The sequence below is a fragment of the Falco biarmicus genome, chromosome 5, assembly GCF_023638135.1.
Source record: "Falco biarmicus isolate bFalBia1 chromosome 5, bFalBia1.pri, whole genome shotgun sequence".
Lineage (NCBI taxonomy): Eukaryota > Metazoa > Chordata > Aves > Falconiformes > Falconidae > Falco > Falco biarmicus.
The window spans coordinates 56,004,513-56,019,777 of NC_079292.1; the positions used below are offsets into that span (position 1 = coordinate 56,004,513).

General features: G+C 54.6%; 2 protein-coding genes across 6 annotated transcripts in view; both read right to left on the reverse strand.

Annotated features, from left to right (window-relative positions):
* Nucleotides 1-372: 372 nt before the first annotated feature.
* On the reverse strand, nt 373-8,762 carry CCDC134 (coiled-coil domain containing 134). Of its 5 annotated transcripts, none has more exons than XM_056341697.1 (8): nt 8,723-8,762; nt 6,587-6,588; nt 3,944-4,061; nt 2,969-3,090; nt 2,642-2,726; nt 2,205-2,386; nt 1,898-1,969; nt 373-1,514 (listed from the first exon to the last, which is right to left on the reverse strand). In XM_056341697.1, the coding sequence occupies exons 1-8, from the start codon at nt 8,760-8,762 to the stop codon at nt 1,389-1,391; spliced, it is 747 nt and encodes a 248-aa protein (XP_056197672.1). In that variant the 3' UTR covers nt 373-1,388. The 5 variants fall into 5 exon arrangements, with proteins under 5 accessions (XP_056197672.1, XP_056197670.1, XP_056197668.1 ...); XM_056341695.1 differs by lacking the exons at nt 6,587-6,588; nt 8,723-8,762 and adding exons at nt 4,787-4,916; nt 8,123-8,258 and having other exon boundaries at nt 2,217-2,386; XM_056341693.1 differs by lacking the exons at nt 6,587-6,588; nt 8,723-8,762 and adding exons at nt 4,787-4,916; nt 8,123-8,257.
* MEI1 (meiotic double-stranded break formation protein 1) overlaps nt 8,680-15,265 on the reverse strand; it is a 39,175-nt gene continuing 32,589 nt past the window's right edge. Inside the window, exons 26-31 of the mRNA XM_056341699.1 lie at nt 14,680-14,882; nt 13,867-13,948; nt 11,661-11,767; nt 10,679-10,810; nt 10,221-10,330; nt 8,680-8,894 (exon numbers count right to left, since the gene is read on the reverse strand). Of these exons, the coding sequence (XP_056197674.1) occupies nt 8,849-8,894; nt 10,221-10,330; nt 10,679-10,810; nt 11,661-11,767; nt 13,867-13,948; nt 14,680-14,882 (680 nt within the window). The 3' untranslated portion in view covers nt 8,680-8,848. The remainder of the gene's footprint in view (nt 8,895-10,220; nt 10,331-10,678; nt 10,811-11,660; nt 11,768-13,866; nt 13,949-14,679; nt 14,883-15,265) is intronic.

The window sequence follows — 15,265 nt, forward strand, 5'->3', positions numbered from 1 at the left end:
TGGTGTGATGGCACGTCAGCGATCAGCAGCTGCGATTAGCATAGGCCGCCCCGCCCCGGCACCCCGCCCCCTGTCGGAATATTCATGAGGGGGCGGGGCCGGCCCGGACACGCGTGGGAGCCGGGCGAGAGGCGCCGGCTCCTCCTCTGCCCACGGAAGACCCGGCTGGGGCAGGGGTCGCACCGCCACGCTCCCGGGCGGGCTGGGGGGCCGAAAGGCCAGGTGGAAGGTGGCGGCTGGAGACCGGGGTTTGTCCCTCCGCGCTGGCGCCTCCTTCCCCCCTCAGCTCCCCACGGACCCTCACCCCCGGAGGCGCCAGACCCGACGCCCACCAGTAACGGGAGCAAGAGCGGGCTTCTTTTACTTAAAAAAAAAAAAAAAAAAAAAAAAAAAGTTAATTTTATTCAAGAAAAAACAAAACACGCACCCATTGCCACCCCCCACCAGACGGACCCGGCTCCATGGTTATAAATCCTGGACATTTCCCCTTTCCCCACGGCCACGGTGCCCCCAGCCCGGCACGGCGCACCTGCTGCTCAGGGACGGTTCCTCTGCAAGAGCCACCAGCGGCCATGGACGATGCCGGTGGCCGCGCCGCTGGCGAGGCCAGGAGCGGGACGCAGGGCTCGGGGCTCAGGGCGGGCTCCCCAGCACCTTCGGCTTGCGCTACAGGCATCTGCCAGCTGCAAAGAGGACCAAGAACTGAAATCCCACCTTCCCAAAAATTCACCGCATGTTCGCCTCCCTGCTGGGATGCCCTGCAGTAGCCACGTGGGAGGGTGGGATGCCGTTGGCCTTCTCAGCTACGGCTGGCTGATGAAATGCGGTAAAACAGCTGCTGGGAAGAGTGGAGAGCTGAGCTGGCAGAGGTAGCGGCTGGGCAGACCAGGTATAACCAGGTGGGGGGTGCCAATGAGATCACCGGTTTAACAACAAAAATCCCAAAACGGAGAGAAGCAGCATCGCTTATGAGGCTGTTTGGCATGACGCATTCCCCAGCCCACCCACGACGGAGGAGGCACATTCAGCGCGGGGCGTGCTGAGGCGGGGAGGGGTCCCTGGGCTCCCCACAGGGCTCAGGTGCACCATGTCCCCCTTGCCCTACTTCCCCACAGGCAGCAGCACCCCGTGAGCCCACGGCATGGCCCCGCTGCCTTCCCACTGTGCTTTGGCTCTGGGGAAGGGGTACCCTGCTTCAGCCCCACTGGGGCAACCCGCCAGCACCACCACTCGGCCCCCGCCAAACGAAAGGGAAAGGCAACAAAATAAAACCCACGGCACAAACGGAAAGGGGACCGCCGGGCACCAGCTCGAGGCTGCCAAGAGGGAGCACGCCGCTCCACATCCCAGTGGCATCGCCCCCGCCACGAGGTGCAAGCCCCCGTGTGCTACAGCTCCGACTGCGAGCGGGAGATGCGTGGGCCCTTGCGGATCTCCTTCCGCTTCTCCTCCTTCTTCCTCCGCTTCTCCTCCTCCCGTAGCGCCTTCTGGAAGGTGTCCGCACTGGGGAAAAACTGTGGGGTGACAGCGGGGGGTCATCATGGGGGAGTGCCCACAGCCTCCCAGAGGCACAACCCCCCAGCAAACCCACCGAAGCTAACACACGAGCCCCACGGTGCCAGGGGGTTTGAGGTCAGACACAGCACAAAGCAAATGGGGTCCTGATGTCCCCCTTGGGCATGATGGCCATAGCAGTGGGGAGATGGCACCAGATGCCCAAAGCCAGCTGCAGCCCAGCTGGGAAATTTGACGTGCGTGTTTCAGTCACACTTCTTCCATGCCGGGGTTTTTTGGTCATTCCCCACCAAACCACCCGTTCCCTTCCCCAGCCAGCTGCCTGGAGTTGTGATGTGACCAGGCAAGCCCATGGGGCAAGCCAGTGGCATTGCTGTCTTACCTCAGAGTGGTCCGTTTTAAAGGGATTACGGTAATCAGGCGATTTCTCACTGATTCCCAGCTCCTGAGCCATCTGCAGAGCAAAGCGGAGACCGCATCGGGGAGTGGTACCTCCCACCCACACCCCCCTGCAACCAGGGTCCCCTCCTCCCCACCAGCCCCCTCCATGCTCTTCCCCCATCCCTCAGCCCAAGGACAACCATCAGACATGGAGTACACTCCCCCTGCCCTCCTTTTACCCCAAAAACCTCACCCCACAGCCCCAGCAGCAGAGAGGGGATGCGGCAGGGGGGGACCAGGAGCCGTACCAGCCCCAGGACCTGGGAGTGGGGTCCCTGTTCAAACACGCCCGTCAGGTTGCAGAAGCCGATGCCCCAGCGGATGAGGCTGTTCCAGTTGGAGTTGCGGTCAAAGTAGTGGTGCACGATCTTGGGGAAGCGCAGGACGACGTCCCCGAAGAAGGCGGTGTTCTCCACCACGTGGGAGTACGCTGTGGGGACAGCCACCAGCGCCATCAGCACACATGCCCTGTCCTGCTGGTGCCTACATCCCCGCTGGGAGATGGGGAAGCTGAGGGCAAGTGGGCAGGCTCCCCCATATGAACTGGTCAGAGAGACAGCAAGAGGGGCCTGAGAGAGACGTACCAGTCCAGGTCTGGTCGGGTACACAGGGGTCCCAGAAAGAATGTCAGCAATGCACCAGAGCACTAGAAAAGGGAGTGGGGCAAGGACTGGAGAGGACCTACCATCCTTTATCTTCTCATCCTGAGGGAAAGGCCCGTCGGGAGGTACATCAGCGGCGATGAGCACAGCCCGGGAGTCCTCCAGCACCTGCCAGAGCCCTTGATTACTGACCCAGCCAGCCAGCCCTTACCTGTACCCCAGAGGTGCTGCTCCAGCCACTTCGCTTGGAAGCCCCATGGAATCCTCCCTTCAGGTCCTAGAGCCCACCTGCCCACCCATCTCTTCCCTTTGAACCCACGGAGGCTCCCTGGCTCTCCCTGCTTTTCCTGCCCACCCTCCATGGCCCCACAGCACACTGAGCCCAGAGAGCATCCAGCACTGCGGCTCACTTTGAAGAGTCCCTTGAGCATGATGTCAATGATTTTGTACTGCTGGTTGACGTCATTGAGCTCAATCAGGTTCTTCAGTGCGTTCATCTGGTCCTTGCGCTTTACCTCAAACAGCTTCTTATCTGCACCACAGTCAAGGGCACTGCCAGCATGATCCCACCATGCTCCTGCTCGCCCCCTCCACTGAGCACCCAGCACCATCCCAGCCCCCCCAGGTTCTCCACGGGGTGCCTGAGGGCTGGGGGGCAGTACCTAAGCCAGGATGAAACTATGGTTTCCAGTGAGCCCCTTTGCCCAGACACCCCAGCGGGGCACTTAACGCTGGGCGCTCATTGGGGAGCTTCCTACTTGCCAGCTCCTGCTCTGGATGATGGGCTGAGGGAGGACCACAAACTCCCACCTTCCCCATACATGTCTCCATAAGCACGCACATTTAATATCTTTTCGTACTTTGCCTGTTCTCCAAGGGATGTTGCTGTGTGCTAAGAAGAGCCTGCATTATCCCACCTCCTAATAGGCAATAACGCTCATGGCACAGAGGAGACCAAGTGTCACAAACCCAGGAGCCCTGTTCCGTCATCCCAGCCAGTGACCCCAAAGCACTGAGACCCGCAGGCATGCTCTGCCAGCTGCCTGGCTGCACTGCTCCCAAGCACGGACTGGGAAATGTGCCCAGCATGCTGGAGCAGAAAGGAAAAGTGCTGCGCTCGGGGGAACACCAGGCACCACCAAAAAACTCATCTCTGCTTCTGCCCTGAGCCAGGCGCTTGGTTAGTAAACTCAGGAGCTCAGCTAAAGCTCTTCCACAGAAGGGCAAAGAGGCAACTGCCCAGCAGTTCTGGGTCCTCTCTCTTCCATTCCCCTGTGCCTCTTTCCATGGTCTCCGACCCTTTCCTTCCCTGTGCACAAGCTCCCTCTGGCCTCAGCAGGCACGAGCACGTATGCAGGGCACGAGGGGCAGGCTGCAGAGGATACAGATTTCCAAGCCAGAGTCCACCCTCTGTTTCTCCAGGTCTGCGAAGCTGCCCCGGGACAGCAGCAGTGGCAGCACAAAGGGGCAGATGAAGAGAAAATCCATGTCAGCCGCTGCAGCCTGGAACAAAATGGACCAACAAAATCAATGACCAGTGAGGAGACTTACCAAAGGGAGAAGTCACACGAGCCTCTCAGGACCACATTGCCCTTAGCGCCAGGGTCCTGGCCCGCCTCTCCCTTGCCCCCACAAGGGGTTTGAGAGAGACAGTGGCCAGAGCAGGCCCGCGGGGTGATGCTGCAGCCAGCCCGCCCTCCCCTACAGGGGAAGCCCCGGTCTCCCCCTCCTCTCTACCTGCCTCTGCTGCCGGCTGGGCCCCCAGGGATCTGACTGAGCACTGACCCAGCAGAAAAATTAAGTCCTACCCCTTCTCCCAAAAATAACAGCTACCTTTTTGCTGGGTTTGCGAGTTAGAGCAGCCCAGTCACCAAAGCAGCAGGGCCAAAGGGAGGAGGAGGATCACCAAGGGGCTGAAGTCCACCTCTCCTTCAAGCACCAGGCCTGACCAGCTTAGCCATCTCACTTCACCTCTTGGGGTGCTGGTACCTGCACCCTTCCCCTCGCTACAAGCCAGGTGCCAGCTGCGGGCCCCATGCAGAAAAGCAGCAGTTGGGTGACCTGGTAACTCCCACCCTTTGCCCCAGGCACGTCCCTCTCCGCTGCTCTGGGCCACAAGAGCCTGTCAGAGAGAGAAAGCTTGCAGAAGAGAGGCTAGAGGAGAAGGTCCTTGAGAATGAGGACCCTGGTCCCTGAGACAGCTTAGACCTTGAAAAGGAGAGCGATACCTCAGCCTCCAGGCAGGACTTGAGGCAGCCTGTCCACAGGGATGAGGTTTCTGCAGAGGCGAGCAGTGGCCACCAGCAATTACAGAAGCAGCAGCTCCTTCAGAGGCATCCCTTGACCTGCCTCGTGCTCCTGAGGGAAAGGCAGGTGTGTAAGGCCATGACAGCTGCCCTCACCCTGCCACCCCTCTCCCCTCCCAAGCCCGAGCTCGCCTGCCCAGCTGAACCTGTCTCTGTGATGCCCTAACACTGGGACAGAAACAAATCCCTTCTTTGCAACAAATCTAGATACTTTCTTTTCCTCTTGTTTTTCTTTTTTAAACAAATACGGGTTGTTCAACCTCGGGCCCAGGAGCAAGGCAAAGCAGGCAGCACTGGCAGCTCTTCCAGCCCAGCGAGGAGCAGCGGCAGCTCCCACCAGGCACCTCCCGGCGAGGCTGAGCCAAGCGCCTTCGCAGCACAGCCAGGGAAACGGCGTCGAACACAAGAAACCCTCTGCATTATTTTGCTATTGTGCTTTGCAAAAGGCAGCACTCCTGGAAAGGAACAGATCAGTGTAACTACAATCTGCGTTGCAGAGGAAGATACAGCTGTCCACAGGTGTGGGCTCAGCATCACGTGTTTTGGATGTGATGCAGAGCCAGGATGGCAGCACAAGCCTCCCACGCCAGGCCTGGGGTCTGTCCCCCCTGCCCGCTGTGGTGTGAGGCTTCAGGCATATTCCAGCCACCGTGAAGGCCACAAAGCACACCAACAAGCCGAGGATGTAAGGTGAAGTACTCCAGTCTGGGCAAACAGATGCTCTGCTGGACCCACCAGCCTGGTTGGCTTCCAACAGGTTGCTTCACCCTGCCAAAAACCACGACCCAAGGGCCTGAGGCCTAGCCTAGTGATGGGGTATGGGTCCTCCCTCTGCAGAGCCCCCCCAGCTGCTCACTCTCTCCAGGCTCTTGGGGAGGAGTAAAAGCAGCAACTCGAAAGCACAAAATGTGACTGCCCCTCAGATCAGACACACAGCCATAAGGACCAGGCTGGCTATTTGCCATGCTCGTGGAGAACCAGAGAGAGACGTTGGAGGCAGCTGGTGGCCTCCAGACCAGGCTTTCAGCAAACAGCAAAACCGCTGCCTGCAGCAGTCCCAGCGCCTGGGCAGGGCTCCCACATCCACCCCTTCCAACGTGGGAGACAGGTGGCCAGAGGAGGCCCTGAGGCCGCTCCGAGGAAGAAGGTGTTGAGCTGCAAAAACCCCTGCTCAGGCAGCAGAAGAGCAAAGCATGGCTCTCAGCCGAGGTGGTTGCTGACCAGCTGGTTACTGCAGCAGAAAGCCCACCAGCCTGCCTGGCTGCCTCTGGGTCTCGGAACAGAGACAGGCTTTTCCAGAAACATGACATCAGGTGCTACAGTATAGATGGTTAGTGTTTTCAATGAAAATGTTTTTAATGACTTTACAAATCCTCCTGCAGCAGCCCTACAGATTGTGTCACAGAACAAGGCTGGAAGAGGAGGACTGGAAGACCACACCATATCAGAAGCCCATCACCTTTTCATCTGACCCCTTCCCTGCTGATACTATTCTCACACCAAAGCTACTGACTGCCATAGTCCATCAGGGCTGAAACACCCCAGTGAAAACGAAGCAGGATCCAGTTGTTGCCCACACCTGCAGGGAAAGTGAGGCTGCTCGTGCCATGTGGCACCAGCTTCAGTTTCCCTTTGCTGTCCTGCCCATTTCACCCCATTTTAATAACAGAGAACATTCCCTCCTCTCCAGGCTGGACTGCGTAAGCACGAGGATGCCAAAACTTCTTGAAGATGTTCCTCCATGCTTTCCCCATGAACCCTCCCTCATGTCTTCCCACCTGCTGAGGGATGAGATGAGACAGAAACACCATAAATCTGCTCCACGCTTCCCTCTTGCTCTTCCCTGAAGAGATCCCTGCTAAAGCTGGCCCTGCCCAGTGCTCCCAGAGCAGCCCAGGGAGCCAGCGTCTAGCCTGATGCTACAGATGGGAAGGAGTTTCCATCAATATACCCTCACAGCCCCGGCCAGCTGGTTGTTTCAGCAGAAAGCCCACCAGTCTGTCTCGCTGTCTCCCATCCTCTTAATTTAGACGTGTTTTTCCAAAGACATGACAACAGACGCTGTGTTATAGATGGTTAGTACTTTCCATTAACGTGTTTTTAATGACTTTATAAATTCTCCTGCAGGAGCCCCATCTGAACTGAGCATCCCTGGGATTTATTCACTTAATGAGCTCGCAAGGGAGAGCCACGCTGGCACACTTCGGTTCCCAGGAGGGACTTTTGCAGCATCCCCCCGATCCCCTTTGCAGGGCACTGAAACGCAGGGGGAAAAGCATCATAAGCCAGCTTGCCCCTGGAGCACACCGTGGCAAAACAAGGAATGAAAACTCCCCGCCCCACAAATTCATCTCCAAGCCGCTCCTCCGTCAACCAGATGAGAATTAATCTCTTGTCACAGCCGAACCAAAAGCTCTGGATGTGAAACACAAGCTGCTCAGAGTTCTGCTAGGATGTTCCTCTCCAGGGCTTACAGGACCAGCTGCTTCCATAACACGACGGCCCTTTACACCTGCTTGCCTCCAAAGTCCCTTAACCACCAAACCCTGCACTTGTGCATCACAGGGATGGCCGCCAGCCGGGATCAGGCAGCCCCGGCCGAAGCCAGCGAGCTGCTGCGATTTCCACCAGGAGCGGATCCGTCCCAGCCCGCCTCCGTGCCTCCCGTCCCGCTGGAGGGGCTCAGCAGCACCCCGAGGGGCCCGGGCGGCCGCGGTCCCCTTTCAAGCACCGCTGAAAGCAGCGGCAATCACACGGGGACGGAGGCGTGGAAATCGGATCAGCCGAGCCCAGGCTGGCCGCGCCGTGGGAAGCCCACCCGGGGCCGCGCCAAGGGGCCGCAGCAGGCGGCACGGAGCGGATGGGAACCGGCGGGCGGGGTGGGCCGGCTCCCCCGGTGCTGCCGGCGGTGGGCTCCTCGCACAGCCCCTGCGCGGGGCTCCGGCGAGGGCGGAGAGGGGGGAGCCGGCGGCGGTAGCAGAGCCCTTCGGGCAAGGGCAAAGCCGCTGCACCGAGGGTCCCCGGGGCCGCCCCGGCTGCACGGCTCCCCTCCCGCCCGGGGCTCCCTCCGGCAGCGGCCACCCCCGCCCCGCCCGCCCGTGCCGCGGGCTGCCCCATCTCCGCCCTTCCCTCCCGCCCCGCCGTGGCCGGGCAGCCCGCGCCGGTCCCGCTGAGCCCCACCGGGAAGGGGAGGGGAGGGCTCCCAGCTCCCCCCGGCCCTCCCCCGCCGGGCGGGGCGGCGCGGCCGCGTCCCCTCACCTGCAGGCCGGGAACCGGGGCCGGTACCGGGATCGGCGCTCACGGCCGCCGCGCTGCCATGCCGCTGCCGCCGCCCCGCCCCGCCGTGTCACTTCCTGAGCTCCCGCCCCGCCCCGCCACCGGCCCCGGTCCCGCACCGGCCCCGCCGGGGCTGGGGGCAGCCGGGCCCCGCGCCCCCCCGCGGCCGCTCCCGTTGCCGGTCCGCCGGGGAAGGAGCCTCGTTAGTTACGGCCCCAGCGGGAGCGGGGCGCTTGCAGGGCTTGGAGGCAACAGGCAGCCTGAGGGACCGTCCGTGACCTGGGAGAAGTCTCCTCTTCCCAGCGGGACGAGCAGCGCATCTGCTTCCCCAGGGCTCCTGGCTGTGTCTCGGACACCCCCGCCGGCCCGGAGGAGGGGGCCAGCCCGCAGCACCGCCAGCTACACCGAGGCAGGTGAGCCCAGCGCCTCCGTCACACCCGCCACCCCTCTGCCACGCTGTTTCCACCAGGCAGTTCGGTATCTTGGTAACTGAAGAGCATCAACCAAGCCTCATCCCACACAGAGCAGATAACAAAGAGCCCATTTCAGTAACTGGGCTTTATAAATGACTTTCAACAAAACTTTTTCTGAAAATGAGCGAAAAATTACTTCCTTTGTCCATCTTCTCTCTAATAATAAATGGCAGGATGGGGTCTCCTGTTCCATTCTTGCCTTGTTCCTCTGCTGAGTGCACTGTTTCTTCTTATTTCAGTCTCCGATGTGTGAGAGAGACACTGCCACACTTCCCAGACATCTGTCGTTGACAGCATGAGAGGAAAATGATTGGAAGGCATGGCTGAAACTCCAGCATGCTACGGGAATTCCCACATTTGACACATTGCTGACAGGAGGCTTTCATTACTAAACCAACCCTCCCCCAAGCCATGGACCCCTTCCCCCCCAACACGTGTGAGAAATGCCAGTGTAAGTGAACCTGAAGAAAGTCCTTTCTTGACAAAACTTAGGTCAAAGCTTGGTTTTGATCAGAGGATTTTGTTTCCATGTTCATGACTATCTTATTCAAGTAGCCACCACTGCTGCACTTCAAGCACATCCAAAATTTTTCCTAACAACCAGGATTCGAAGGCTTCTTCCTATGTGGAAAAGCCAGAAATGAGAAGCAATTTTAGCAATGTAATGAGGCCTCCTGCCCACCTTCCCTCACCCCTGTACAGACAAGCAAAGGCAGTGGAGACAAACTTCGTGGGGCTGGATGGTCTCCACCTGAACAACTTATGCTCCGAGCATCCCACCATGGAGTGGTTGTTTCACACTGGGTGTAAACATGAGGACAAGCTACTCCTCACAGGCAGCAAACACCTCACCTACCACATACCCTGCACGTGGCTGATGACAGCATCCCACAAAGGAGGAAGTCCCCACCCCAACAGGAAATCACTGCCCACGGCCACTTCCATCACCGCTACCTGTCTGAGGCAATGCGGCATGATGAAAACAGGAAGGCAAAAGCAGACAGTTTGAGAAATAAACAAATACTGCTTCAGGCTCCCTCCTCCACAAGTGATCTGGGAGCAAGCCCTGCCTCCATCCCTGGAGAAGAGGAGGGCTCATTTCTCAGCAGGGGACTCCAATGACAAGCAGAACAACATTCGGTAACTCCATTCAGTGGTTTCTGAATGCTCGCTGTACTTTGAAAGCACTCGAACCATCTTTGGGTTTCCACAACTTCATGGGCATACCGGCACTAGCTAGCATGCAGACAGAGGTTAAGTGATTGCTCATCCTCTAGGGATCGTTACTGCTTTGAAGTCACAGGCTCCCCCACCTGCTCCCGTTTCATCAGACTACCTCTGCCATATAGATGAATGCAATCCTAGCACACAGACCCATCTTTCATCCCAAATGTCTCCTCATTTCCCAAATGTCTTCTCAAATTTGGGGGATGATGAAGTCTTTCACCCCGAAGTTAGCCAAGTGTAGAACCACTCAGAATTTCGCCAATTCTCTTCGCCTTCAGCTGGAACAAAGGAAGGAGCAGCAGGTTAAGTATTCTTTCCCTCTCTGTTACACCTACCACTCTCACATCCCCTATCAAAGGCATTTGCCCAGCAAAGGATACACAATGTCCTGACGTTTTACAGATGAGGTCCTCTGGCCCACGAGGCGTTCCAGCAAGTTTTGAATGGTCCCTGACTGCACTGGCTCCACCTGGCAATGACTGCTCTGAATCTGAGCAGCCAGAAGAAAGAATGATTTCCAGACCAACAGGAAACTGTTGGGCTTGTTCCTTCATACCTCCCTCCCTCATCTCCACACAGAGCAATGAGACCTTCAGATTTTGAGCCAGGAACCAAGAGGCCACGCAATATGATGACACACTTTAGGCAGCTGCTGGCATCACTCCCTTTCTGATTTCACTGTACACCCCTCAAGGCAGTAGGCCAAGCTAGCAACCGCAGGATTCTTCTTCATCTTACTACAACCTCCTCAAAGGAAGTTTATGGCTCCCCACCACAGGCTAAAGCAAACCCCTAGGGATTCCATTCTCATTTTCCTATGCAGTCACTGCTCTCTTACCTGACAAAGGAAGAGGTGAAAAGCACGAGCTGTGGCCTCAGGCAGCTCTGCTAAGTTGACTTCTGTTGCTTGCTGGAGAACCTGGCTAATTTCTTTTTGAGAAATAACGTTGCTGCTCTGATATCTCAGAAACTTGAACAAAGGAAAACACAGAGGCATTAAACAGTGAAAGACCCACCGACTCCAACAGTGACTCATCTCCTGAAAAGACCTCTTCTGTGTAATGGGATGCTGCAGCACCTTAAGCACAGGCCTGATTTTTATACCACTTCTAACAGAACCAGTGCAAATATCTGTGTTGACAGTGCTCTGATTTATAATCAGACTTATTTTGGTTCAGGTCAGGAAGGAACTGAAATAAACCAGGTAACCTTTTAAAAGTGAAATAAGAATAGCAAATATTCACAGACTCATCTTGTATTTGGAGGAGGCAGGTTCATATTAACAACCCCTTCCCTCTTACCCACTGCCATGGGGGCCTTATCTTCAGCATTTCTGCTGGGTAGGCCCACATTCCCCCTCCTGCTCCCAGGCCCCACATACAGCAGTGTAGTTGACTGCGGTAACTCCCTGCCCTGAAAAGTCAGGTCTGTGAGGTCGGACATGGGGAGACAAGCTGTGATACAGAGCAGAGCTCTGTTCTCCCGAGAGCCACAGCACGCTCCCTGACTGGTAACAGCAGTTGCATGTTCTCTGTAGGTTTCCCCTCTCCTCCCCAGGGGTCCTAGATGATATAAATAAATGCTACAAACACCAGAAGAACAGGATGTGCTCACTAACAGCGAGGTCAGTTTCTGCAGGGTGTGGAAGGGAAGTTCACTTGAAAGTACCATTATTATAGGGCACGAATATAGTGCCAGACAAAGTCACAGAAGCATCTAAGATTGTGTGTGCGTAGGGTTTAAGTTCCAGTAACTGACCTACATGCACTATACTGACATACTGGAAAAAATGGAGAACAGCCTGCCCTTTCCCTGCTCACCAAAGTCATCAGCCTGAGAACTTCTGGCTGCAGAAAGGACTTCTGGCTCCCATCGAGTAGTGTGAAGAGCAGGAATCGGTGCCAGGGTTGTGAAGCAACATGTAGAGCTGGGAGAGAAGGAGAAGCCAATCAAAAACAGCTTTAAAACTGGCCAAGTGACAGGCTGGACCCGGATAAGCACAGTCTTCAATACTGACCCCAAGTTTTCTTTTCTAGACCCCACACTGTGAAACACTAAGGGGATATTTTGCTCTGTTCTTACTTGCTTTTTAATCTGTCACTCTTTGGGCAGGAGTTCAGTCATGAGGACAAAAGCTTAATAGCTTTTTAAATCAGAAAATACATTTTGTCCATCTTTGTGCTGGTACAGGAAGAGAAACCTTCTCCTGGGGTGCATGTCATAAAACAGTAAGGGGATATCTTTAGCCAAGGGTTTCAAAAATAACACCCTCTGGTTTCAATATGAGGACAAGTTTCCTGACCATGGGTTTTATTTAGCTGCAGAATACCCTTTGGGGAATGAAGGAAGTCCTACAATATAAGCTGCATAAACCGATCCTGAATCTGCATCAGAGAGTGTACTATTGGGACCAGCCAGGCTGATGGCAGCAATGCAAACAATCAGGAGAGAAAATGTTCTTGCTAAGGAACATATATGATAACAGAGGTAAGGCTCAAGGTCACCACCTGTGACAGCATGAAGTCTCTCACTGGATGCTACAGTTGTGTTACTACCTTGCATGTACTGCAGGTTAGGAGCATGGGATGGACAATGACAACAGGTCAGCTGATATAACTTGTATAACAAGTTTGAACAAGTATAACATGGTATAACCATGGCAACTCACTAGAATTTTAGAAAGGTCCCTTTTCCACTGGCAGTCACATAACCTCCCTATTGCCACTCAAAGAATCTTTTCTCTGGGAAAATAACACTAAAAAATAATGTAAAATGTCTGGGGGCTATCTTCCAGCTGGTAGAAATGAGAAAGTAAAAGCACTGTGCACTGAGTTTGCCCTGCACGTCTGGAAAAAAATCTCTGCACCGAGAAGGTTTTAGAAAGCCTCAAATGAGACAACTCCTAGAGGCAGAGTCCAGGCCACACTCTTTCCAGTGTTCTCGCATCTTTCAGTCAGGCATAGCTATGACCCTTATTCTGCTTGGAATAAGGAGACTCCTGTTATTGCTGTTGTGAACTTTTGCACCACAGCAAGAATTTAGGCAGCCAAAGTGACAGGTTCAGCTGTTGCTGAAGCAGCATTTCATTAGCTTAATCCCAAATCAGTGGAACCTCCCCATAACATGCTACTCAGTGGAACCTCCCCATAACATGCTACCTTTTTTTTTTTTTTTTTTTTCCAATCCAGCCTTTTAATAGCTTCCCTTCAGCTACTGGCTGTCATTCATCTGCAGTATTACATCTTCGTTTGAACTGCTTTCTCTCTCCCACTAGTGTCCCTTTTGTCTGGTGTTCATTCACTCCATCCCCAACTCTCTTAGTGTTTAAATGGCTGAATGGAACAGGTCAGAGACAGAGAACTTTCTGTCTGCTTTAAGATCAGAGCCAGCACCTGAACTTTGTGGCAGGTGGCTGACAATAAGCAGAAGGTTCCATTTTCCCCCTGGACTGTATAACACTGTCATACTATGTTATATTGCTAGCATGGTATACATCAGGTCTGACATGGACTCCAGAAACCAAGGTCTGCATTTGCCCCTGGAAAGCTAGAATTTCCAGCTTCCATTCCCTAAGGCTATCTAGTACCCTGTTATCCCTTCCTCTCCTTCAGGGCCAAACTGACCACTGTCCATGTGTAAAACACATCATAATCAGATCCTCCTTCCCCAGTATTTATGGTCTAAAGGTTTGTTACAATTGGCCTGGAAGTGAAAGACTATTCTCCTATACTCCTTCCATTCCTAAACCTTTCACTCTTACCATATTGAGGGTGGGGAATGAGTTTCTTAGTTCTGGAAAGCTTCTTAGCATCCAGAGCCAAAATGAGGGCTCATGCCTGCAGGGGAATCGAGCACTATGATTTCATCCCACAAAGCGCATGATTAACTTTAGGAATATAAATGATTTTTCTTATTGGGCATAAACTCATTAACCATGTGCTCCAGGGTGCTACTGGACGGAGATCAAAGAGTTCAACATCACTGCAGGGAGGAAACCCAGGAGAGGAAAGAGCAGGAAGACTTTACCAACATCCTGGTTCTTCACATACAGGTATTCCACTAAGGTTTCCAGGCAGGCAACCACAGCTTGAGAGAGCAGCAAGTCTTTCTGAAATACGAAAAGGGGAAAGAAGAAGAAAAAAAGCCCCAAAAGAGTCAACAGCTATTGCAAGAGGAAAATGCATAAAGTGGCAGGATCTGAAGAGCATGCAGCGCAGGAAAATAACACCCTTCATCTCCTTCACAGGATGTAACATGCTGCAAATTATCTGTCACGTCAAGGAGCCAGACAAAGGCATGACTAGTTATCCTGAGACTAAAAAAATAATTAAGTAACAGCCTCCAAAGAATAAAAGATGGGAGCCCAACATCGCTTGAGAGACTTAAATGTAAACTGATGTACTACCCCTGGAGCTCAACATCACTTGAGCAAATTAAATGTAGACTGATGTACTACCCCCTAAAGCACCTTGCCAGGAGCATGGGGGAGGGACTGGGATTTGTTACACTTTTCCCACCTCTGTCCTATGGGTGTGCTGTCCCTGCAGAGCAGGAGATGGGAAAACAGAGATCATCATTAGTACACAGAATTTCAGCTATCCAGTTCAGCAGCAGGGAGTACTGCATAGCTTGATTTACCTTCTTTCTCACTGCACCATGCTGCAGCAAGAACATTTTCCCTCCTCCTCATCACATGTCTGTAAGGGGTGGAAAACGCAGGCAGAAAAAAAAAAAAAAACCAGGCAGCCCCTTAGGTTCTGCAACAGGGTGGGCTCTTGTGTTAGTGTTCCTGCTTAAAACCCAACACTAGTGTTGTTCCAAAAGTCACATTTTATATACCTGCAACTGGACATGCACCAAAAGGTTCTGCAAACTGACAACAAGCGAGAAGACCTGGTGCGTGGCAAGGGGGTGCAAGGCAGCATCCTGCAGTGATGATGGCTGTGGTTGCGTAGCACCTGGGGCTGTGTTGTGGCCAACGATCACCAGCAGAGAAGAGAAGTTCTGTTGCAGGACAGCTCTCAGGAACTGCATGATGCTCACTAGACAGGGAGCCACTTGTTAGTGTGTGTCAATGCTTTCCTCTCCCCCACCCTGTGTGTTGGTGCCCGTGCAATAGCACAGAAGAGAGTGAAGAGAAAAAATCTGGGCTTAAGGGCCCACCAGTTTCCCAGCAGTTGCTGACAGCTGCAGACAGGAATGGCAACATGAGTTCCCTTGTTCATCGTCTCCTTGTGAGACACTATCCCTCCCAGTTCATGCTCAGTTCCTGATGTCACTACCAAACTCCAAGGAGAGATTTGTCCAAACACAGCAGAACTCCAGAGTTCCCTTCTGCCCTTTCTCACCACCAGTTACATATCTGCAAAGCCAAACGGACCAAAGCTTCCAGGCTCCCACCAGCACCTCCACTACCCCATTCCAC

Bases quoted from the DNA above. Each gene is read 5' to 3' on its own strand.
- CCDC134 (XM_056341697.1), bottom strand. From the start codon at position 8,762: ATGGACAAAGGAAGTAATTTTTCGCTCATTTTCAGAAAAA. The intron at 2,387-2,641 runs GTAGGTCCTCTC...CTGTCCCCACAG, and splicing joins GGATGAGAAGATAAAGGATG to CGTACTCCCACGTGGTGGAG. The intron at 1,970-2,204 runs GTACGGCTCCTG...TTTGCTCTGCAG, and splicing joins ACTCCCAGGTCCTGGGGCTG to ATGGCTCAGGAGCTGGGAAT.